This window comes from Thalia democratica, chromosome 5 (genome assembly GCF_965202585.1).
Source record: "Thalia democratica chromosome 5, ktThaDemo2.hap1.1, whole genome shotgun sequence".
In the NCBI taxonomy this organism is placed as follows: domain Eukaryota; kingdom Metazoa; phylum Chordata; class Thaliacea; order Salpida; family Salpidae; genus Thalia; species Thalia democratica.
In genome coordinates, this window is record NC_139169.1 from 6,634,549 (window position 1) to 6,661,139 (window position 26,591).

The 26,591-nt window shown below is 25.5% G+C and overlaps 2 protein-coding genes across 2 annotated transcripts; one reads left to right on the forward strand and one right to left on the reverse strand.

Moving 5' to 3' along the window:
- The first annotated feature begins 898 nt into the window (after positions 1 to 898).
- On the forward strand, positions 899 to 10,138 carry LOC145835482 (iron-sulfur cluster assembly scaffold protein IscU-like). Its single transcript, XM_082943094.1, has 3 exons — positions 899 to 1,124; positions 7,339 to 7,472; positions 9,640 to 10,138. Exons 1-3 carry the CDS (start codon positions 916 to 918, stop codon positions 9,780 to 9,782), a joined length of 486 nt encoding a protein of 161 aa, XP_082799220.1. The 5' UTR covers positions 899 to 915; the 3' UTR covers positions 9,783 to 10,138.
- A 5,768-nt stretch (positions 10,139 to 15,906) lies between these two features.
- LOC145835975 (uncharacterized) lies at positions 15,907 to 23,695 on the reverse strand. Its single transcript, XM_082943748.1, has 11 exons — positions 23,496 to 23,695; positions 23,008 to 23,130; positions 22,530 to 22,672; positions 21,979 to 22,193; positions 21,542 to 21,667; positions 19,946 to 20,040; positions 19,216 to 19,351; positions 18,751 to 18,854; positions 17,870 to 18,158; positions 17,373 to 17,586; positions 15,907 to 16,413 (listed from the first exon to the last, which is right to left on the reverse strand). Exons 1-11 carry the CDS (start codon positions 23,562 to 23,564, stop codon positions 16,266 to 16,268), a joined length of 1,662 nt encoding a protein of 553 aa, XP_082799874.1. The 5' UTR covers positions 23,565 to 23,695; the 3' UTR covers positions 15,907 to 16,265.
- Positions 23,696 to 26,591: the final 2,896 nt, after the last annotated feature.

Genomic DNA, 26,591 nt, shown 5'->3' on the forward strand with positions numbered 1-26,591 from the left:
CATAAAAAAGCTAAACAGAAGCTTAAAAGAAGTTCAGAAAAATTGAATGAATTTTCAAAAAAAAAAACAGTGGCCATCCTGAGTAAAGTTTAAAAAAAAAAAATAAAAATAAGCAAAAAAGATTATAGTTCTCTTTTTAGGTATTACATACTTTAGTTACTAAATTTTTTAGATTTAGGTATGGTTACCATACACTCAGGGTAACCCAGGATAGTTTGAAACTTATAAAAGTATCAGGATATAATGAATTAAAAAAAATCAACATGACTCCAGCCAGTTTGGTTTTTTTAGAAAAAAAAACTCAGTTAATTTTAAGGTTTCTGAAAGTATCAGGCTATTATTTTTCTAGATTTTAAATGTGATTTAGTTTCAAGTTTCTGTTATTTATAACCAACTTTGGCAAGGAACCATGTTTTTAATGATTTTGTGAAATTTAACAATTTTATTTTTGAGGATTTAAAAAACTCAGGATTACTCAGGACAATTTTTTTGACTCAAAGAGTGGCAATCCTATAAAAAGTTTTAATTTTTTTTTGAATATTTAAGTTAATTTAGCTTAAATAGTTAGTTCTATTATAGCCAACTTGTTGAAAAACTTGACTTTTATTGATATTGAAAAGTTTATGTGAGATTTTTTTGAAAAAAACTCAAAATAAATTTTAAGATAATGCTGATTAAAGTTAATAAGTACAATAAGATTGTTATCGGAAATAAAAAAAAACAAATAGATAGAAATCACTAAAAATCTATTGTCTTCAATGTTTTTGAAATGAATACCTCAAATTTTCAGCAAGTTTTTGTTGAAACTGTTGTAACAAAATTTTTTTGGAAAATTATTTTGGATTTGTCATATCTCAAAAAAAAAAGTTGTTCAATAATAAATAACAAAAACAGGTTTAATAAATAACAATAAAAATGATGAACGTAGCTTGTAACACCATCAGAAAAGGATCCCAAAACTTCCTCAAGTTAGCTTCTGTGGCAACTGCCCAACAGGTCCGTTGCTATGACAAAAAGGTCTTGGAGCACTTCAACAACCCAAGGAATGTTGGCACTTTAGACGCCAAATCAACCAAAGTTGGTACTGGATTGGTTGGAGCTCCAGCTTGTGGTGATGTTATGAGGTGAGTTTTGTTAAATGATATTTGCAGGGTGGAAAAAATAAAATTTAAGAAATTTTGATAAACCCAGAATTTTAAACTGTTTTTCATGTAAAGTCATAAATTTTAATTAGATACACAAAAGATAAAAAAAATTTTTTTCATACCTAAATTTTTAGTAAAACAAAACATTTAAAGTTGATTTACAGTATTTAAGAATTATTTTTATACCATTTAAACAGTTTTACCTTAAGGCCATAGGGGGTCCAACATTTTTTTTTTTTTACAAAAATTAACTTTGGCTTTTATATGAAAGCTTGAAGTAAAAACTACGAGCCAGTTTTTATAGAATTCAAAAATATCATTTAACTTTTGAGATATTTAATTTTTTGTAAAAATTTTCCAATACAAACGTATGGACCGCAAATTTTTTGGGGTCAATTTTCTTGGAAATTTTAAAATTCACTAAAAATCTATCTCCTCCTTCATTTCTCAAGCAATCTTCTTCAAATTTTCAGGAAACATTCCTAATAGTAAAAGGAAAAAAACTTTACTTTAGAATTTTATTAATTTAAAAAAATTAAAATTTTATTACAAAAAAAAAAAAGTGTTTTTTTTTTCAAAAAAAACGTTTTTTTGTTATTGTATAAAGTTTAGACTGTGAAAGTTTGAAGAAGATTGCTTGAAAAATGTAGGAGAAGATAGATTTTAAATGAAATAGTCTTTCTTTGCTGTTTTAGTTTTCCCTTCCCATAGGGAACCTATTATGCGGCCCGACTTTGACTGGTCATATCTCAAAAAATATTTTGAATTTTGTAAAACGATAAAAAGCATCTTAAAGCTTAGAAAAAACTCTATAAAATAAGATTAACTTGTAAAAAACATGGTTTACCCCCACTAAGGCCTTAAATCTTCTTTTATACCAATAATGGACTAAAAAATTGATTTCAAAAACCTGTAAATTAATTTAAGAAATCTTTGGCAAACTTGTATTAATATAATTAATTTTTTCAATTTTTTGTGATATATTTGGAGTATTTAAGAAATTGAGCAAAGTAATTTTTTGTTACTATTAAATATCAATAAATTAAATTTAATGTTACAATTAAATACAAATAGGTTTTCAAAATTTAAAATACAACATGTTAACAAAAAGTTTAAATAGCATAAAAACTTTAGGAGGGCATTTTTTTTTTCAGTTTTTCTTAAACTTTTATAAATAATGATATGATAAAATCTAAAATCTGTTATTATATTTATAAACTATCTAAGAATCCAAAGAAAGTAATTATATTAAATTATAAAAAGTATTTTGATTCCATTATTGTTTAGTTTTTAGAAATAAATAAAAATTTAATAGCAAAAAAGAAATGAGTACTGAATATGTTTGATAACATAGGGGGGTTACCACTTTTTTCACAATTTAGTCTTATTTTATTAACTTTTAACTAAGCTACAAGTTGCTTTTTACAGATTGATTTTAAAAGTTTAATTTAATTTTGGGAAATAGCCGGCTAAAGTCAAAGTTAACAATAGATTCCTTATGAGATGCCTAAACTAAAACAGCAAAAATAGACTATTTCACTAAAAATTGATCTTCTCCTACGTTTTTTGAGATAAATACCTCAAGCTTTCAGGAAATGTTCCTTGCAACACTTAGAAAATTATGTCAAAAAGAAAAAGAAGAAATTATGACAAAAAATCCAAAAAAAAAGTTTTTTTGTTTATTTTTCTATAAAACTTTTATTTTTGGAGTGCTTAAATTTAAAAATATGGTTACAATTTAAAATCTAAACTTGAAAAAATCTAAACTTAATGTTTGTAAATAAATAATTAGTTTAAACTTGTTTTATTGTAATAAAGAAGTCTTTTAAGTCCTCAAAATTAGTTATTGCAATTAAATAGTTTTGGCTGAAAAGTTTTAGTGTTAAGTTAAACCTATTAAAATAAGTATGTTTAGTTCTAATAAGGAACTTAAAAAGTTAAGCCAGTACTGCTTTAATTTATAATAAAGTTTATTTGAGTTATTCCCAAATTAAATATTTACTTGTTAACAATCTATGAATTTAATCTGACCTTTAAGGCCATATGGGGGTTTGGCATTTTTTACAAGTTGATATTATTTTAAAGATATTTGACTAAGCTAGCAGTTGTGTTTCATTTCTTATTTTTTAACATTTTTCAATTTTGTTTTTGAGATAAGTATAATGTCAAAGAGTATATTTGGTTCCCAATAGAAGGAACACATTATATTAGCAAAAATAGACTAATTTATCTATCTTATTCAGTTGTTAAGCAATTGTCTTAAAATTTCTCAATCTAACCTTAACTTGATAATAATCAATACTAATGTTGTTTCTTGAACAAAAAATATCTTTTTTTTTAAGTAATAATTTTTTTGTTACTTGTACTCATAACATTTAAATTTCATAAATTTTTCAATATAATTTCTTCTTTTGATGCAAGAAACAATCTCTGACAATTAAAGGTTAATTTTATAAGAAATAAAGTAAAAGATATATTTTTAGAAAGTTTTTTTAAAAATTTTCAGAAATCAGACATGATTTTTTATTATGATTTACATTTGTGTACTGGAAGGTTTTCACTAACTGACTTCATTTAAAAAATCAATTAAAACATATATCTTATATATAAAACAAGTCTTTTTCAACAACACATATATATTTCAACAATTTTCTTCAGTGTGATTACAATTGTAACAAGGTAAAACAAATTTTAAACTTATATAGCCTTTTTAATTATATGAGAAATTATCAATCAATTAGCAAAAAAACCCTAAACTATAACAAAAAAAAAATTAAAAACAACAAGGAAAACGTAATTAACTGTAACAATTTAAAACAAAACAAAATTAGTCTAATTTAAACAAGGATAATGAGTAATTAGTTAAGTTGGAAAAGAAAATTATTCAAATATTAAAAGATTTGGTGGATAAAAATGAACTTTCTCAAGAACATTATAATTTAATTAGACCGGTAGGTTCCATAAGACCTCGTTTATAATGTTTACCAAAACTACACAAAGAGGATATACCTCTGAGGCCTATACTTTCTATGATAAGATCTTCACAACATGAATTGGCAAGATACTTAAATAGTCTTTTGGATCCAGTGTTGAAGTATTTTTCTAGATATATTGTAAAAGACTCTTTCAAGTTTGTAGATGACTTAAAACTCCAGGGAGCTAAAGACACGTTTCTTTGTTCTTTTGATGTAAAAAGTCTTTTTACAAGTGTACCTTTAAATGAAGTGATAGATATTTTTGCAGAAATGTTATATAACCTTGAAAATCCGACTCTGAAAAGAAGTAATTTTGTTCGACTAATGAGACTCGCAACAGAAAAAGTTGAATTCAGTTTTAATAATATATTATACCGACAAATTGATGGTATTGCCATGGGTTCCCCATTACAGGGTTCGTGCGCGTCAGGCTAAGTCAGGCTAAATCAGGCTAAATCAGTTTTTTTGAAAAAAGTTGAAAAACGTCAGGCTAAATCAGTTTTTGTGTTTAAAAATTTCAGAATCTCAGTTTTTGTCAGTTCAAATGCATGAAATTTTTTTAATTAAGATCAAATTGAGATGTGAATTTATTTCTAAATAAAGATTTAGTTATTAAAGACAAAATCAGTCAGTATTTGTAAAAATAAGTGCTTAAAACCTTTTGTTGAATCTCTAAAATAATTTTAAAAATCTTCATTATTTTGTTTTTAGTAGATTATATATGTCATAACTATAAAAATTCATAAAAAAGTACAGTTTAAACATTACAGTTTATTTCAACAACTTGACTGTTTGTTTGAATTTGTTTACATGAGCTTTGTTTTTCAGAGCTTAGTTGGTTAAACTGTTTTAATTTCTAATGTAAAGGCTTTATACCAAATACTTTATAGATTAATACTCTTAGCAGTTTGTTCACATATTTTATTTTCTGTTTATTCAAAGTTATTAGAGATATTCACAAGACTAAAAGATTACTTATGTGATATCATGATTATTTTAGTTAATTATTTTAAAAATTAAGATGCTTTAATGATAACATAAAGTTTTAGAGAGATGTGTTTAACTACATTTTGTTTTTCTTTTACAGACTTATTCACATTTCTGTTTTAATAAAAGCTTCTGGTCCAGTCATGTAACTTATAATTGACAAATTCAAGTACTAATTGACACGAACCTTGTATATGGGTGATAAGTTGTGGATGTAACTAAGCCCCAAAATTTAATAAAGGTATGAATTCATTGAAGCAAAAATTATAATGACCAGTTAAAAATATTCAAGTTGCTGGGTAAGGGGTTGATAGATGTTGAAAAATAATTCATTTAAATTTTTATTTTCTTTAAAAGTAGTTTTGTGAATACTTTTATTGCGTTAATTTGCTAATTAAGACCCCCCGATACCCAAAATGCCTTCTGAAGATGATTATTTCTACTTTGAAAAAATGTCAGGCTAAATAGGTCTCTGTCAGGCTAAATGAAAAGGAATTTCGCGCACGAACCCTGCCATTAGGACCTACATTGGCAAACATATTTATGGGCTATCTTGAATACAAAGTTCTACCAGAATTCGATTCAAATTGTAAGTACATGAGATACGTGGATGATTGTTTTGTTATCAGTGATAGTGTGAAAGTTAGTAATTTATTGTTTGAGAGGTTAAACTCTTTGCATAGTGCTATTAAATTTACAAAAGAAAATGAAGAAAATGATCAAATATCATTTTTAGATGTTTTAATCAAAAGAAAGGATAATAAATTCATAACGTCTATTTTCAGAAAACCATTTACTGGTCAATACCTTAACTTTCAATCATATTGCAGTAAAAGAAGAAAAATTGGTTTGATTAAAACCCTATTTCATAGAGCAAATAAAATATGTTCGCCAGAAGTATTTCAGAATGAACTTAAGGTTATAAAAGAATTACTAATAAAGAACGGATATCCTAATCCGTTGATTGATAAGGTATTCAAAACTGAATTGAAAAGACTAAAGTACACAAAACCTTATGGACCAGAGAAATGTCCTGTTCTATTAATTTTGCCCTATGTGGGTGAAAAATCAAAACAAGTTGAAAGAGATATCAAGAATATGACTGAAAAGTTTACCATGCATCTAAACCAAGAGTAATTTTTACATCTGCTGCTATCCTAAATCCTAGAGGTAAAGATCTAATATCCTACAAACACAAAAGTTGCGTGGTATACACGTATAAATGCTGTTGCGCAAACAGCTATATAGGACAAACTTCAAGGCATTTAGAAACAAGAATAAAAGAGCACGTACCTAAGTGCGTGAAAGACCATATCAAAAATCAACCGAAGAAAATGAGTAATGCAACCTTAAACGCAACAAAAAGATCATCAATTTCAGAGCACTTAGTAAAAAATCCTAAATGTGGTAATAATTACAGTGAGACAAAGTTCAAAGTTTTAAGAAGTTGCACGAACATTTTTGATTTAATTAAAATAGAAGCTATTTATATTCACTTAAACAAGCCAGAATTATGCAAACAAAGAGAATTTGATTACTCATTATCCTTGTTTAAATTAGACTAATTTTGTTTTGTTTTAAATTGTTACAGTTAATTACGTTTTCCTTGTTGTTTTTAATTTTTTTTTTGTTATAGTTTAGGGTTTTTTTGCTAATTGATTGATAATTTCTCATATAATTAAAAAGGCTATATAAGTTTAAAATTTGTTTTACCTTGTTACAATTGTAATCACACTGAAGAAAATTGTTGAAATATATATGTGTTGTTGAAAAAGACTTGTTTTATGTATAAAAATTAAAATTAGCAGACATATGTTTAAAACATATATCTTACATATTTTGAGATTTCAAATAAGGGCTAGTTAGTCTTAACTTTTCTAAAAAAATTGTTGAATCCTCCATGGCTTTAAATTTATTTTAAAATGTTATCCCAATTAAATTTTTAATTAAACTATTGAAATAGTTAAGGTTGCAAGCATATATGGGTCTAAATATTTTAAACAATTCTAGATAATTAACTAATTAAGGACTGGTAAATAATAAAACTAAAAGCAGTAAGTGCTAAATTTCAAAAAAAAGTAAACAAAAGTAACGTTTTACTTTATTTCAGTTCTACCATTGCAGATTGAAATTGATGCTAAATTCACATAAAACTTATCTTAAACATTTGCTTAAATTAGACAAATTTTAAACTTATTTAAAACCTATCAATAGTAGTTTATTTATTACAGACTCCAAATAGAGGTTGATGAGAAGACAGGCAAAATAGTTGATGCTAAATTCAAAACTTTTGGGTGTGGAAGCGCCATTGCATCAAGTTCACTAGCCACTGAAATGATTAAAGGAAAAGGTCTTGATGAAGCAGGTATTTAAAACTTGATATGTACTTTGTTATGTATATATATATATATATATATATTTAAGAAATAGGTTAATTGAGTAAACTTTACTACACCAACATAAAGGGCTTTAATAACTAATTTATTTCAAAATGTAAAATTCAAAATTAACAGTATGTATATATGTTTCATATAGCTTTATGCTATAATCTTGATTATATATATATATATATTGATTTTTATTTTAACCTTGCTGAGTTCTGTTTTAAAAAGAGCAAACAAAAAGTACTGTTTTATTAGATCTTGACAAGGTTGTTATTTACAATGAGCTTTTAATTAAAGCTTATAATTTGTACTGTATATCAATTTTTATAAAGCATAAACATTTTGTTTAACTTTTGAGATTCAGTCAGATATAATTAGAAGTTTTCTATATAAACTTTTAAGCATAATGTTTTATCTCAAATTTCATAAATGTTAAAAAAACATTAAAAAGACGTTTTTTATTTTTATAATGTAAGTATATGTCTTGAAACTTTTAGGAGCATTTCTTATATTATTCAAAACATTATTTTAAGAAATATTTTTAAAGTATACATTGATAAATACAGTTTTAATAATTTTAGAGCAAAATGTTCACTTTAGTAGAATGAAATAACTATTAGTTATGGATTAAATTAAGAAAAGTTGGTTAAAATAAAGTTAGAAAGTATTTTTCGACTTAAATCCCTTATGCCTCCAAAATTAATTTTAGTTTTTAAATTTGATAGCTAAAATAAAAATTTTCAAAATAAAATCTACCTGTAAAAAACTAAGCTACGCTATCTATGGCCTTGAATTATGCAATTTTTTTCTAATTAAATAATTTCTTAACAGTTGTTAATCTGCATAAGTATTTGCTTAAAAACTTGAATGTTATTTATTATGTTTATCACTAACATCCTTAAAACTAATCTAAAATTATTTTTTAAGAATAAGTTTATAAATTTGAATGCTAAAGTCCCACTTGTATAACAACAAAAAAATCACAAACATTAGCTTCATTTATTTGTATATATTTAAACTTTTAAATTCGTAAATAATGTACCTGACTTGAACTCATTTTATAACCTTTATAAAAAGGTTACCATGCAAATGATTTCTACTTAGTTAGCAAAGTTCTAAAATGTTTATATGATAAATTATTTCAAAACAGTTTGCAATATGCATTGAACATAGTTGGAGATTTGTTAATGAGAATGTTGTTTTAATAACTTAACTTTTAAAAACTCAGTCATTCTGAAATTTTTTAATAATAAAAGTGAGTTGTTAAATATGTAAAATTCTCATTAGAATTACAACTTAAGATTGCTTAGTAAAAGATAGTTCAAGCTTAAACTATTTTTTATTTTTATTTTTAAATCTTAAATATAAACAAAATTGGTATTGGTATGCAAGTGAAATATGCTTACTACCTGTAAAATTCCAGTATAAAACATACACATACTTATTAATTTTTTAACTCTAAAAATAACAAACTCAACAATTGTAAATTCATAAGTCAATATCCCCTGTAAAGCTTGATTGTTCAATAATATAAAAAATATTTATTTATCTAGGTAAAATCACCAACTCAACAATTGCCAACGAGTAATGCCTTCCCCCTGTGAAACTTCAATATAACTATGTAATTAATTAGATTAATATTTATCTAGGAAAAATCACAAACTCAACAATTGCTAAGGAATTATGTCTTCCCCCTGTAAAACTTCATAAATAAAATTAATTGTTTTATATTTACAGGAAAAATCACCAATTCAACTATCGCCAACGAGTTATGCCTTCCCCCGGTATAACTTCATTAATAATACTAAAATATATGTGATTAAAATTATGATCTTTTCAGGAAAAATCACAAACTCAACAATTGCCAACGAGTTATGCCTTCCCCCGGTAAAACTTCAATATAACTATATTGTAATTAATTAGATTAATAATTCTGTAGGAAAAATCACAAACTCAACAATCGCCAACGAGTTATGTATGAACTCATTAACCAGTGAAACTTCATCAATAATAATAAAATATAGGTGACTAAAATTATGATCTTTTCAGATAAAATCACAAACTCAACAATTGCCAACGAGTTGTGCCTTCCTCCTGTAAAACTTCAATATAAATATATTGTAATTAATTAGATTAATAATTCTACAGGAAAAATCACAAACTCAACAATTGCCAACGAGTTGTGTCTTCCCCCGGTAAAACTTCACTGCTCCATGCTGGCCGAGGACGCCATCAAAGCTGCTCTTGCCGACTACAAAGTGAAGAAGGACACTGATGTGAAGAAAAATTAGAAAAATATTGATTAGTTTGCAGTTTGTTTTGTGTTTTACAGTGATTTTTAGTTGAATACAATTTAAAAAGTTAAAAGAAATTAAGTTTTAAAGTTATGTTTGTTGTTTGAGTTTAGATACAAAAAAACTTTTCATAAAATGAGCATTGTAAACTATAAAAAATTAAGTTGATAATAAAATGTGTAAAATATCCTTTATTTAGGCTATTATTAAACTATTTTGTTTGGAATTATTAAAAATATTTAACATAACATTAAAGTTTCAGACAAAATTTGGAATAGTTTTGTTGTTTTTATGTTTAGGATTTTGTTTGGTTATAAATTTGATTATTTGTTTAAATAAAAAAATTATACATACGTACAGTTATTGCAATCTAAATATGTTTTTTTCAAATTGAATATTATTTTCTTAAACTGACAATAAGTGAAAACTATTTGCATAATTCTATTAAAATTAGATTTAACTGACTAATTAAATATCTTTTATTTGTTGAAAATAACTAATTGTGATTTCTTTTGCACGGTGTTGTTTATAAAATTTATATAAAGTTTATCTTTCTTTCAATAAATTGAGTGTAAAATAATTTAGTTATTACGCTTAAACAAATTATCATAAGCCTAAGTTAGTGTATATCAGCCTAATATTTTTAGCTTAAAAGTTTTATTAATAAATATAAAAACTAAGCGTGATGTAAACAAATTGATTTAATATTAATATGGTTGAAATTTTACTAAGCTGTAGTACATATTTTTACTATGGGGTAATCGAGATTTCAAATTAGTATTACAAATTTTTGGTTATTCAACAAGGTGTTTCTAAAAAAAGTCTTAGTGTTCCATTGGTTAGATGTAAACAAAATCTTAAATTTTCATTTAAAACTTGTTGTAATGTGAATGAAGTTTTGTTAACATGTAAAGCAGTATATATTTAAATTGACTTTTAGTTTTAAACTTAGTTAATGAACTTTATTCAAAGCCCTTAAAACATAAACTTTGAAAAGAAAGATTGTAGGATTTAAGTTGAATAAATTAAAACTGTAGTATCTATAAAGATTTTTGTATTATAAATTTTATTAAATATTATAAGTTGAATAAAAGCAAATATAGCAATTTTTAAATAAGATTAATAATGTATTTTATATCTGAAATATTCTAATTATGAGCTGTAAAAAAGTGTAAGACTTAACTTACTAGCAACTGTACAATTTATATAGTTTTGTTTATTTAGCATAGACTTAATTGGCCTATCTAAATACACATAATTCACTAATTTTACATAGTAATTACATGTTTATTCTAGCTTGTATATTAGCTAAAAAATTTGATTACAAAATCCTATTAAATACAACTTAAAAATTATAAGTATATAAAATGTTTACACTAATTTTTTTATTAACTTTTACACATTTTATGCACAAAAAACACTAGTTAGCCTTATCTTAAATTTTGAAAATTTTTAATATCATTATTAAATGTTTATTTGACTACAATTATTTTTAGTAAGTATTAATTCAGGGTGCCTAAAAACCTGGAATTAAAACAATTTTTACATGTTAAGAAACAATAAATCGATTCAACACAAAAAATCTATCGAATATATATTTATTTTGTTTTTATTAATTTATTGTCTTGAACAACATTTTTGAAGTAGCTTTACAGTATTCAGGGTTGCCAAAAAACCTGGAATTTGACAACTTAGGCTAAGAAACCTGGAAATTTATACAATTTTAACATGTTATGAAGTAAAATTGCGATTTGACACAAATTTAATTAAAAACATTTTTTAAGTAATATTAGAGTATTTTTTTATACTATTAAACACAGTTTCTTACCTTAAACTTAACTTTAAACTAAAAAAGACCCAAAAATGTGTACTTTTAAAAACATATAGAAAAATAATATTTGGCAACCCTGAGTATCTTTTTAATGTTTTTAAACTATTTAGAATAGTTTTTGCATTAAACTTTACTTAATATTAAAAGTACACCCATAAACTTGTACTTATGAAAACCTTGAACAAATTTCTCAAAAACCTTCAGCAACCCTGTTATTTGTAAATTTTTTTTTTAATCAGTTTCAAAATTTTAGATTATTTTTAAGCTACATGTTGTAAAGTTTTTTTTTGAAGATCTAAGTCTGTGAGAGTTGTTTTAAATGAAAAATATTTACTAGTTATTATATTTAAAAAGAACTACTTTATAATTTGTTATGGGTAATAATGTATTATGATGATTTGACACAATGTTTGTAATAATATGTAACAACGTGCTTTATTGTTTAGAAGTCTTTTGTAGTTCTTAAAATAAATCGTAATTAGTTACACATTAACGTTTATTTTATGATACACAGTGTAGTATGACTGTAATTTTACGTAAACATATTTTTAAAGTTGACTAATTACCAATATTACTCAATTTAGTGTATTATACGTAATTTATAAGTTAAGCTCATTGGTATGACTAAAATCAATTACTTATATATCTAGATAGACTTCATAAAAAATAATTTTAACATCCTAGTTAAATGTAATAAAACATCAGAAAGAATGTACTTTTATATTCTATTACAACTGACGTTGAAATGAACTTAAAATATTAAGAAATTTTAAACTTTTTTCTTAGTAGTTTAATGTTTCAGTTTCAAAACACACTTAAAAAAACAGTTTTGTCATCGACTAAAGGGCCTATATTGAGATCTATTTAAAGTTTTAAGAATTATTACTCTGAAAAAGATCCTAAGTTTGATGCGCAATGGTTAATTATGTTCCATTTTTAAAATGATTTATAAAATAAACTAATAAAATTCTGTATTACAATACAGTATTCGGATTTTATTGATGCAAAATACAATATGTGTAGTGTTTTTCATAAAAAAGAAAAAAAAATCATAAAAAATAGTAGTTTTGCTACAAACAAAGTTTAAACTTTTGTAGAAGAAATTAGTAACTTTATACCTAACTTGATAATAAATCGTCAAAGAGTATGTTTTTTTAAAGAATAATCTACTGAACTATAGATTTTCGTAAATTAATGATTAAAGATGAATTTAAAGTTTATTTTTTCATTACTTAGTAGAAGCGTCAGTAGTTTGTGTAAAAAAAGTTGCTATACTGATAGTGAGAAATTAAGTAGATGATATATTAAAACTTTTATGATAAATTCTAATTAAGTAAAGTTAATTTTACTTAAAAAATGTTTTAAGGTTTTAATTACTAATCTTAATGTCAAAAGAATCATTAGTATAAACAAAATTCAATGCGGCCCGGTGTGTGTTTGTTTTAAAGTTTGTATAAAACACCATTAAAGTTATCTATATTGTTAAGTAAACTTTTCTAATTTCCACCAAACGTACTGTATTTAATTCCGGTTTGTTCAAATTCTTTAACTGCTTCAGTTTTTAGCTTTCTTATCTGGAAATCTAATTAAAGTTCAACAAAGTGTTAAACTAAGGTTTCCTAAACTCTTATTCGTAGTCGCCCCCTTTTTTTCAGAATACTTAAAAGTGTTTGCCTTTATTAATTAAAAACCGCAGAATATCTAGTGTAAATTTCAAATTTACTTTAAATATACATAAGAACTTTTTTCATTCTAAACCCAACAACATGTAGTGTAAGTAAGCTTTCTTCTAGTTATCACCCCTTATTTCTCAAAACTTTTGAATCGCCCGCCCTTTTACTAGTTTTAGACCCCGAATTATTTAAATTTTTCCTTTCATAAACATTTTGTCATGATTATTTGATAGGTAAGTAAACACATTATTTTCCAAAACTTGTGGCCAAACCCAAATAGCTTTGTTTCATAACAGTAAAACCCGTTTTAAAAATTAAATTTACAACACAAGTACTAGCTAGTAACAAAATTAAATTAACATGTTTTTTAAACTGTCCTAGACATAGCTACAATAACTTGTTAATGCAAAGATAGATTAAAAAATAGTTACTTCTTTCATACTAGTGATTATATCGGACTCAAATATTCTTTTAAATTTATAATGAAATGATCGAGTCAAAAAATTTAGTACGTTTTATGAATTAATGCTTTAAAGTAATTTGGTTAGATTTTTGTAACTTTAAAAACATCTATAAATGCATTTTAAACTGTGTGTAAATAATTCTGTAAAATAAGCAATTTTTTAAAATATAAAGTTTACCCAAGTACAGAAATAAAACCTACTTAGTCTTACATGTCAAAATCTATAGAAATTGTAATATCTACAAAAAAAAAAGAGGTTATACCATGCTATTATTTTAAAACTATGAGTTAATTTGAAAACTTTATTGTGAAGAAATACAAGTATGTAAATAAAATTTGTGTTAATTTTATAGTTTCTGTTTTTAGTTATTTAAAAACTTTCTTTCAACATGCACCTATTCCTAACATATTTTTGTAGTAATTTATAATCAACTACATTTCTTCGAGGAACTAGTGTTAATTTTAAACTAAACTACAGCAGCTAGGTTTTCTATACAACTTGAAGGTTTTCCTAAGTTGTTAAGCAAGTTTTTATTTTTTTTTTGATTGATGGATTTTGACTACATCCTATAGGTTCCCAAAAGCTTTATACTATATTTTTGAAGTAAACAACACCTGTAATAAACTGTTAGACGTCATGCTAATAGTTCAGTAAATGTAGTTAATGATGATCTTTTAACAAAAATAAATGAAACTTTCTTTAACTTTAAAACTTCAAATATCAACTCGTAATTTTTAATGTTCTTTAGTGCTTTACTGTGTAAAAGTTGGTTTGATAATTCCATAGAAGAAATAAGTTTTTAGTTTTGAATTTATTAAAATTCCTGGTGCATCGAAAAATACTGGAATACATTTTCTCTAATTTTTACAACATTTGACAAGTAGTTAAATAACGATTAACCGACTGCTTATAAAAGTGTGATTTATTGTTTTGTTAACAACAATCTGATGTTTCAAATTGTTGCAGTTGTTTATAGATATATTAACGGCAGAGGAATTTTTAACAATATTACAACTATTTCTAAACAACACCGATCCCTGCAACATTTTACACTTTTCTAAGTCGGCTTGTCAAAATTACTTGAAAAGTCGTTCCCGGGTCAGAACTGTTAAAGTATTTTTTTCATTGCCAGTTTATTCAATAAAAAGTCTTTAAAATACTGTAAAAACTGTCTAAAACCATAAATGCAACGAAATAATAATTTTTAAACGACCACTTTGTACATAAAACTAAATCAATATGTACGTAAAATATCTCTTTTATTTGTACTTAAAAAATGTTCTCAAGCTTAAAAACTCGTAGCGGGTAAGTCGTAATTATTTATGTTGCCTGCCTTAATCTACAACCTATTGCTGAACTAACAATTATCAGAACTAACAAGGTAAAAATACTACTGAATTATACGTTCAATATTACAAATTGGTCAATACCTAAATATTTGTAGTAGTATTTAAACCTAGATTTATTCATAAAAAAGTAATTAAGTTATCTTCTAAACACGTTAAAAGTAAAAAATACAGCTACTTTGCTGAAAGTAAAGGAAAAATCACCCAACAAAAATTTAAAACGTGTTTTTTACAAGCTGAACAACTATACTTATTTTAATTGTATTTACTCTAAGAAGCAAAAGTTCAAAGTATTTATTTTCTGAAGTTATAATAGTTTTCCGAACTAAAAGTCTTAAACAAGATGAGACTTTTATAAAAAATATGTATTAATATAAATTTTAACTTTAAACTTTTATAACAGTATCCAAAGTATTCATGCACATACTAAAATATTTAATATATGTTCTTATTACTATGAATAGAGCCTTTAAAAAAAGTACAGTGCAACTTATTCATAAATAATTTATTAACGTGTCAAGTTTTACTTAGTTTAATACATTTGTTAGAAAAATCTCCACTAAACAAGTTTAAATTAAGTTTTTTATTGAGAAATTAAAGGAAGAAACCTAAAAATGTTTAGTCATTTATGTTTTAATTTGTAAATTAGTCTTACTAACATTTAACAACTTAAATTATTAGCTGAGATTTTCAAAAATAAGGTATTAACATAGTTAAGGTTTTTAGCGTAATATATTTGGACAAAATTTTATTTCTAATTAAAGGTTTTTCTAAATGTACATATATAAAAGTTAATTTTTTGTAAAACTGATAATATTCTGTTAACCATTTTACTTTAACTACAAAATGTCATAGGTACGATTGTATTAAAATAAGAAAAAATAAAACTAGCAGAAATAGACTTGCATAAATTCACTAAACAGTATAGTTAAAAAACAAAGCATCTTTAAAAAATACTGTAGGCAGAAAAAGTTGCTAAAGCATTTAGTTTAAACTTAATAAAAATTATAATGTCAGTTTAATAAAAAAATATGTAATCAACGTATGTTTAACAAAAAACTTGATACTTTATCTTAAAAAAGCAGCAATTTAAAAGTTTTAAGTACAAAACAAGTAAAAAATCTTAAGAAAATTAGTATCAGTTTTGTTTTCTTGTAAAAATTTCTTCAAAGTTCCTGCCACAAATTTTTCGACGAGTTTTTCTTGTTTTCAGAGCTTTTGGACTTCAAACTCTCGTATCCGCTTTCAATTCCGTTTATTTCTTCCGCTAGGCGGCGTGTAGAGTTCAACACGTGATTATCTTCTGGCTCGTATCTGAAATATTTTACATACAACTTATAATGTTTTACATAATCAGTTTTTGTTTGTCTTGTACGGTATGATTATATTAAGTATATACTAAGTATTGTATAGTTATAAGTATAGTATTTATGAGTTTCATTGTTTACATTATTTGGAATTTATGAAGCTTATCAGCTTAAGTTTGCTGTAGATTTTGTATAACTTTTCTTTTGTATTCAATAGACTGTCATTAACTTGAATTACTTAGTCATTAGAGAAAAATGCCACAATTTATTGTAATATCTTTTAATATTTTATTACTATACAATAAATTAAAATCTTGTATTTTGTTTTTGTATTTTAATAAATTCTTTTTGTACTAAAACTAAGTCAAAATTTTATGGAAAGTATTTAATAAAACAATACTTCTAGAAATAAAAGTTTATTTATTGCTATAGTACAGTTTAATAAAAATACATTTAAGTAAATACTTTCTAAAATTCTTTACTAAAAATTTTAACAGTTATTTTTTATGTTTGGCGAAAAACCACAGCGATCTGATATCTAAACAGTATACTGCTTTTTTTTCGAATAATTCTAAGTTATATTAAACTAAACATCTTGAAAATTGCATATCCAACGCAGAAAACAGTATAAGTTTTAATGATTATTTAAATATATTTTTCTCTATTTTTCCAAATTATTTTAGCATAAGCTATCAGAAGTTTTTCGAACAACTCAGCATCAACTGGAGGGTAAAGTACTTACAAGAATGAATATTAGAGATACAAAAATAAATTAAATTTATATTTAAATTAGCCATTATATTCGCTTGTTTAAATCAGCTGAAAATTTGCTACATTTCTTAAGGTGAAAAAAAATTCCAGCTGAAAATTTAAAGGTCGCCGATTTTATAAGCACCGTACTATCCATATATAGTGCTGAGTATATAACATTATAACAAAATTACAAACAAATAAAAAGTCACGAACCTCGGCGAGACGGAACGCCTTAAGGACCTGTTGAATTTGTTCAACAATTTCTGCTTGTTGGTTACTTTTTTGTTGTTATTATTGTTGTAGTTAGTGTTGTTTGTGAAGAAACTGGCCTGCGACCTCAGACCCTTCTTCTTGTGGTATTGTGACGTCATATTGTTTGACGTCATACCGCTGCGGATGCTCTCGTCAGGAAAGAATGAGTTGGAGCCTTCAAATTGATGAAAATAAAAGTTGTGGTTTACAAAAAGTTGTGAAAGTATGATATTTTACTAAAAGTCATCAGAAGTAGTAAAAAATAATAATTAAAGCTGAAAATTACAATTTAGAGCAAAAAAAGGTATGAAGCTAATAGTCAGTATATGGAGTGAAATCTGAAATATTGTGTGAAAATTCCCAATTCAAAGAAAAAAAAGAAGCTGAAAACTTTAAAGTAGAGCTAAAAATAAATTCAAAAAGCTGATAATTACAACATGGAGCTATTGAAAACAAACCTCTCGATGAAACTGACGCGTTCGTCCTGAGCGTTTTCTGCGCCTGAAGCCTGCTTCCCGTCTTTCCCTCCAACCCACCTCTCCTCCCCTCCAACCTGCTGCTCTTCCCTCCCTTCAGCATCTCCTCCCGTTCTTCTTCCTCCTTCCTTCTCCTCTCAGCCTCTTCCTTCTCCTTCTTCTGTTCCCTCTTCAGTTCCTGTTCCCTGATCTTGTCTTTTACTAGTACGGAGATGTCCCAGATCTTGAGGTTTCCGTCGTAAGAGCAAGAAAACATCGACATTTCTGTCGTCTGTTGGAGTTTATTTGTTATTTTCAGTTATTAAAAGTTATTTTAACAAATAGTTCCTGCTCTTAACAACAAATCTAAACTTACAAAGTTAATTTAAGTTAAAACTCTGCTTATGGCGTTTTACTTTTACACCAGTTAGTGGATAAAGTTTGTAACAGTAAACAGATGAAACAATTTTTAGATTAATAAGCTTAACGCCTTGATTTATAAAAGCCTGTTGTTATGAACATTATTAAAATAATTGACTGTGTAGTACAACCATCATTATTTAGAAAAGTATTATATTTATAACTATATTTATAATATAGTTTCAAGCCATGAATCGCAATTGTTTTTATTACCACAGTATTCTAAATATTTAAAAATAAAATATACAAGTTAAAAATTTAATTGTGATATACGCTGCTTTCATTTTACTAAATAAAACTAGAACATTTTTCATTCAATACGTATTTAAACTGCTCTTCTTACAAAAAGATTTTTATCATCATGTAGTTTATACTCAAATTTAATTTAGCTTCAAACCATAAGGACTTTTAATTCATTTAAACAAACAAAAACAAACTAAAAAAACTACAAAAAACAAACTTACATGTAAACAGTTTACCACATATGAGTGACTTTTGTAAGTTTGTTTCAAATTTCCTGATTTTATGTCGAATCCACGAATTTTACCGTCGCCACAGGCCGTAAACACTGTTTAAATATTAAACTACCATTTTAATATAGCTTTACAATAATAAAAAACTCTGACTAACAACTAGCTAGCTAAATATTTGTTTTAATACTCTATGGTTATTAAAAAATTGAACATTTTATAAAAATTAACTAACAAATAGATTGGTAAACGTTGTTTGTTAGTGGTATCATATGCTTATTACATGTGTATTAAATATTATAAAAAAAGCCATCAGTAAACTAGCAGATAGATAAAAAATGATACTTGATGCCATAGAAGAAAGCTTAGTTTAAACTTTAAACTAACAAAAAAGATATAAAAAATTATAGTTCGAAGTCATATGGTCATTCTTATACAAAATAAAAACTTATGACTAACAAATGGATTGATAAACGTTGATATCTGAAACCATATGGTCGTGATTTTCATATTTTCTAACAATATCCCCATAATCTGCACTCCAACAATAAACTGATTTGTCCAAGCTTGAACTAAATAACATTTTTCCGTATAACTGTGATAATAAACAAAATTGTAGTACAATAAGTATGTAAGTTTTTACATAGCAGAGAAAAAAATCATCTTTTTTGAGAACAACATTCTTATTTAGAATAATTTTTTTTTTTAACTGAGAAAACAAAAATTTTTGGTGTAATATGTTGATAAATAGCAACATTAATATTTAGTTTACAAAAAAACCTTGATATGAAATTATGACGAAAATTCAGAAGATTATAGATAATAGTACTTATCTTTGAATGTAAAATTTAAACGAGTAAAACTAATTTTAAACTTAAGCTTTGTTAAACAAAACTTACCGATTAAAGTTTTTATAATTGTTTAGTTCAGTGTAATAAAGTAAAGGCATAATGGTGTAAATGTTATCATGAAAATTATAATAGTGTATAAACTTTATTCGTACTTAAGCTAAAAATAAATATGTAGTTATGGTGTTTAAAAGAAACATATTTAAAACTCGTATTTTCGATAAATCTTTGATAGGTAGAAGCAGTTATTCTTACCTCTAAACTAAAAGAAGCAATACGTCAATAAAGCTAAACAAAAAGTTTTATATTTAGCATATTGTTAAACATATGGTCAAAATTACTTGTAGTTTTGTGATTGTGTCCATATGACCCTTAAAAGTGGCTAGAAGTTTTCCATTTTGTAAATTCCATTTTTTCACTGTATGATCTCTCGAACCTAGTAATTGTTTTAATTAAAACTTTTACTTAATGTTTAATTTAAGATCTTTTTTACTTTAGTGTTTTAATCAACTTAGTTTTTTTTTCTTTTTTTTTGAAGTACCAATATACTATACTTTTAAAATTTAAACAACTTAAAAGTGCAATCTTTTCTTGTTTTATTTATTCACCTGTCTTGATGAGATAAACAAACTTTTCAAAAGAACAACATTACACTATTAATTTAGAAAAATGCAGCTAAGTCATAGCAATCCAAACAACTATGATTTGAAAAATAAAACTAAGTTTGAATTTTCGAATATACATTCAAAGAGAAATAAATTGTAGAAGTACAAAGAAAAACTTAAGACTTTATATTGTCACACTGTAAAATTTAAATATTTAAGCTCTTTCATGTCGAAGAAGATATGGAAATATTCTTCTTAGCGCTTCAATATGTCCATGTAAAGTTTACAAAAAATGTGTTTTTAATACTTTTCAAGTGGTTGAGCTAAAACAACTACCCCATATGGAGTTTGTTTAGTCTATATCTCAACTTTTTGTTCAGAAGATTGAACGACTTGAAATGAGTAATTGCAAGCATGTTTGACATAAAGCTTACAAAGCTGTGAAATTTAATTCAAACAAATAAAGAAGTTAAGCTGGGTAACTTTGGAATATAAACGTTGTGTTTACTTTTGATAGCAAATATTTTGTTGTAATCTGTCAAAATTTGGCAGTTGATTTAATTTTTTGCTTATTCACACTAAAACTCTTTTCATAAAGTGTTTAAGAATGTTTATCAAATTTAAACACGTATACCTTTATTTAAAGAGTATTGTCTTGTGTACTTTTGGTTAAGACAAACAATTTAAGTTCTAAACTACTTTCAATGAGGTAATTACAAATTCAACATTTCACAGAACTTGTTTAAAAAACAATGTTTTTATATAGATAATATTTTTGTTATAACTAAAAAACGCTTAACGCGAAACATTGTTTTGTAAATTAGTTTTTTGAAATATTTATTTTGTACCTTTTTTTTACCTTCAACAGCAAAACTTTTTGACAAAACTCCTGGAAAAGAAGTTAAAAGGTATCCGTGGTGTGAGACTCGATAAGCAAAATATTTTTTTTTGGCACCAGGTCCTAGAACCAAATGTTTTGAGCGTTTTTTTGCCGTTTAATAAACTATAGCTTTTTAAAATGAAATACATTAAAAAGTAGCTATTACTTTTCTTCAATAACAAATTAAAACTTTTTTCAAACTTGCAAGTAAAAATAAAAAAGGTACTGATGATAAAACCAAACGGATATAATAGGTAATTATGAGCATGTGTTGTTACTTGACTTATATTTTTACACCATAGAGGTGACTGCTTCTCATCCTACCAAATTTATTATATACCAATCTAACAAACCAACTTTGAAATCAAAGAAATAATGCTGTATTATGACGTTGGAAACGATTAAATAAATATTATTTTAATGTACAAACACAGTATTATTACGTCACAAACCTGTAAACAATATTTTCTTCTCGCTCTCCACCGCCAAACACGTGATGGCGCTCTTGTGTCCCCTCAACGTCGCACGGGAATTCCCCGATTCTACCGACCATATCTTTGCAGTTTCATCGGTTGATCCTATGTGAGTAAATTTAAACATATTTTAACTTAGATATTTTGTTGGTTGATCCTGAGGGAATAATTATTTTAATTACTACTACTAGATAACATATTTTTAAAACTTAAACTACGATCCAATAACTAAAAATGAAGTGTAAATATATGTATTAAACTTAAAAACATAGTATAGTTTATATCAAAAAATCAATGCATAAAGTGAAGATAAGTAAGCATAAGAATACATTTAGTATAAAAAAATCCTGCAAAAAAGTAGCTGTTACAATTGTTGAAAAAAAATACTGATATAATATTAATATGACGCAACGAACCAGTGATTATGACGTCAGTAGTGTCCTCCAAGTCCATCTCCGTCTTCCCGTCATCCCCCTCAAGATCCAGGTAAGAAATGGGTCCCACAGAATTGAAGTGTCCACGGAAGGTTCTGACGTCATCGCCCGTTTTAAGGTTCCAGCATATGATGGTTTTGTCGTATGACGTCGTGAATAATAAATTCTTGTGTGAAACCATGTGACTTATTTTGTGGCTGTTGGTTTAAATTAAACTTAACAAAATCAATTATCAAAATTAGTTAATAATTTTATTTTATTAAACAATTTAAAGCTGGAAATTTTATTTTATCAAAGTACATAGTTTGCTAAAAGAAAAAAATAAGAAATAAGTACAAGAACCTAAAAGGAGTGGAAATTTGACACTTTTATATTTAAAAATCGAATTTAGACTAAAGTTAAACTAAGCGAATACATTTACCTGTTAATTACCAAAAAAAAGTCACAGAAATCACACAACGTAATACAAATGTATGTAAATATAGTATCTAAAACGTGTTGTTGACAAATACTAATTATGACGTCACACTTACTTGTGTCCTTCCATCTTCATGACGCAGTTTCCTGATGTCAGGTTCCACTTCCGCACCGTTTTATCGAAACTTCCGGTCACCGCGAAGTGGTCTCTCCAGCATTTGCAGCAAGTGACGTAACCCGTGTGACCTTCCAAAACGACCTGTGAAAATAGTATAAAGTTTCTGTGAAAATTTTTACAAATTTACAGCAAGCTGGCTCGTGTGACTTTCAAGTTCCACGTAAAACAATCAAGTTAGGCCATAAAAAACAACAATATTGAAAGTGAAAAATCTTTTAGTGAAAATATATCGAATCAAAATGTTCCTCTAAAAAGTAAACTTTGTTTTATTTATCAAGTGTTTATGTATGATTTTAAGTTTCATCAAAGTCACCCGTCCCGTAGCTAATCATATTGAACTCAAAAACACAAAAAAGTTTTAATTATAAACTATACTTGTTTGTATTATAGATAACATCTAGCAATTTGTTTCAAACCTTGCAGGCAAGTGTTTCGAAATCCCAAACTCTCGCAGTTCGATCATCCGACCCAGTTACTATTAACTTCGATTTTTCGCAATAGTCAACACAATTGATCCCACCAGTGTGTCCGGATAATGTCTAAAAATAATAGTTGAAATAATAAAATAGTAGTTTTAATGTCTGGAAATACTTCTTATATATTTGTTGTATTTACGAATGCATATTTAATATAACTGTAACTTATCACATGTAGCGAAATTTATTAGAAATAGAATTTTAAAGCTACTATACAAATAAAAAAAAATTTAGTTTTAGTTTTTTATTAAACCAAAATGCTTTTTCAATTTTGTAAAGATATAAAAATATGTACTAAAACACTTTTACCAATTTAAAATTTTGCAAAATTTGAAATACTATTGATCAAAATGAATTCAATTTGAATATTCAAAATTTTATTAAAGAACTTGACACTTTATGTTTTATGTTTAAAATATTTTTGCTACCTTGATAAGAAATCGTTTTTCTTTTAAACTTTTCGCAGATCCCTTCCTTTTGGAAGCCCCTGATCCCATGTTTGTATAAAATAATAATTTGTTACATCAAAAAAATGTAAAAAAAAAATAATTTGTTACATCAGGAAAATTGCTTAACAGATGGCTATTTTTTCTTCATTGTAAAATTTAAACAAATAGTAAAGGTTTTATAAAAGAATCTGAAGAAAAAAATAAAGATATGTTTTAAACTTGTTAAACCTTAAAAATATGATTAATTAGTCACTTTTTCATATCAAACAACATGCAAGTAATTTATTTATATAAAAAAGAAATAGGTTTACGCTTCTTTTGTAATGTATCAAGTTTAAATTTCTGGTAATATTTTTTAGTAGTAAATGCACTTAATTTTAACTTAACATAAAAAACGCACTAACACTTAGTTTATTTTAACTTTAAAAAGTTCCTAAAGTTTAAATTTTAAGATTTTAAAAGTGTTTTCTTATTGTAGAAGTTTATAGAAAAGTTTAATCTAATTTGACAATTACTAAATTGCTAAATGAGAAAATTTCTAAAGCATATAGAAAATTTAATGGACCATATAAAAGTTACAGTAATCCATAAACGCTATAGTAACCTCTATTTGTTATTTAGATGCTTCAAATGCTTTACGTTATTACCTTATAAATATTCTCAGGTAAGTTTATATTTAGATAACGTTGTAAGATCATTCAAAAGACTAAACTATATAATGGAGCTAATGGTTGTTTGATGTGTTTAAACAACTGTTTACGACTTAAAAAAACCTAAAACATTGCAACTTTTAGGTGAGTTAAACTGGCATTAAAATACACAATAATAAGCACTGTAATTTAAAAAACATTGGAAGTTTTTATAAAGCTTAAACTGCAGCATTTTTTTAACAATTTCCATTATATCAGTTGTAAGCTATATTTTTACACTAAAACTACTTGGAGAAGTTGGTCTTTTTATTTATTTTGTTTAAATAGTTTTTTAATAAACTTACTACAACTAAACGAAAAACTGTCAGTTCAAAAAATAAATCTAAACAACTATAAAAGATATTATTCAAATTTATACATTTATCTCAATTCGCGCAGTTTTAAGCCATATGATGTTAAATGAACCGTTTAAAATATGACTGTAATCTTTAAACGCTATTGTAGGTTATAAATATATATATATACCTTATATTGTAGCGGCTTTTTATATATCAAAATTTAATAAATTATTTAAACAGTTTATAGTTTAATAACAGATTTATAAGAAGAAATTATTTTAAGACTACTATTACTGTTCTGTTTCATGAATTATTAAAATATAAAAACATAATATGTTTTTAGTTTTTTAAGAAAATGTCAAAATACAACATAATACAAAATACAACGTTTTACTCAATATGGCATACATTTAATAAGTTACTTCACATTAATTAAAAAAATTCGTTGTAATCGTATATACAATAACTATCAACTTTATATACCAAATACTCCTTTTAAAAAATAACCAACATACCTAAACAAAGTTTGAAACTTAAATGGAAAAAATACATTTGTTTAAATGCAAATTTTTTTATATACTTAAGTGTTACATTGTTAGAACTTAGTTTACCCATAAATTTATCTGAGGCTTGTGACAAATGACTTTAAAGGGCTGTTTTTATTAACTCTATAAACTACAAAAGTTCAACGAACTTCAAAATATTGAAATTAACACCACCTTGTTTGAGAAAAAGCTTTCAAAAAAATCTTGATAAAAAGTTCAACAAAAGACTAATAAAAGTTGTGCTTTTTGAGCTTCAAAACTGAAAAATTTTCACAGCTGAAAGAAACTTAGAAAAACAACAAACTAAGTTTGAAAAAATTAGATTGAAGCTTTTCACTATACTTTTCAAACTAAGTACGCAACTGTTTTAAAACCGAGCTGAAAAAAAGTACATCTAAAATACTTAACAACCATGTTTTTAACGTAGCCTGTTCTACACGTCTAAATCGCAATGATTCACAAATACAAGAGACAAAACAATAAAAATCACGAGAAAAACTTTTGATTTTATCTCGAATGCGTCAGTTACAGCAAAGAATTTATTCTAAATGATGAGAACGAGATTTTCGAACTGCGAAACAATTGTTGTGCGTTGAACCGTGACGACTAGTTTATTTGAACACTTTGAACGAAAACAAATATTTGTTTGTTATTGAAAGTAATATGGAGGAAATTTGAAGTCTTTTGTGAAAGCGGTTTTGAACTTTTCGCAAAGTTCGAGAGCTTTACAAGTAATCAAAAAATAGTTTAATTTAAATAAAGAAATTTTACAAATTAAATATACTTTAAACATGCTTTTTAGTTTAGACTTTAGTTTTGTGGTTGTTTTGTATACTTTTCCTAAAAGTCAATACTAAGTATTTTCTATAAAACAAAACATTTTTTTTTCGATATTTTAAGTTTTTAATCTAGAAATTTAACTTAGTTTTATCGAACGTAAGAGCTAAAGGTTAACCTTCTTAAAAAAATGCATTGAAAAAAAATATATACCTATATACTAAATAAGTTGTAATGCGTTTAATATTATAATTGAAACATTTAGATTAATAAAAAGTAATTTAAGCTAGATACTTCAATAAAAGTAAGACTTAAAGTACGTTAAACATAGTATAAATAAAATTCAAACAATACACTATATGTTTATAAACTTCCAAATTAGATTAAAGTCAAATTGTCACTTATATGTATATCTACCGTATTTAACAAAACTTAAAACTGCAATAGAAATCTAATTTAAAGAATATGTAATAAAGTTATTGTATAAAGCTAGTTTAAGAAAAATAACTTATAAAACTAACACTACATACTTTAGTTTGACCAAAACAGATATGAAATTACATGGAAGAAAAGTTCGACGTAAAATAATTACTTCATAAAATATTTATTCAATTTAGCGATATACAAAAGAAATTACCAACTTAAGCTTTTTGTTAAAGTGTCTCTTTTTAAACCGCTTACTTTTTGATAAAAAATTACTTATTTCCGTAAAAACAAAATTTTACTTTTTTTATTTATTTTAAGACTGATTTAATTTTTGTGTCT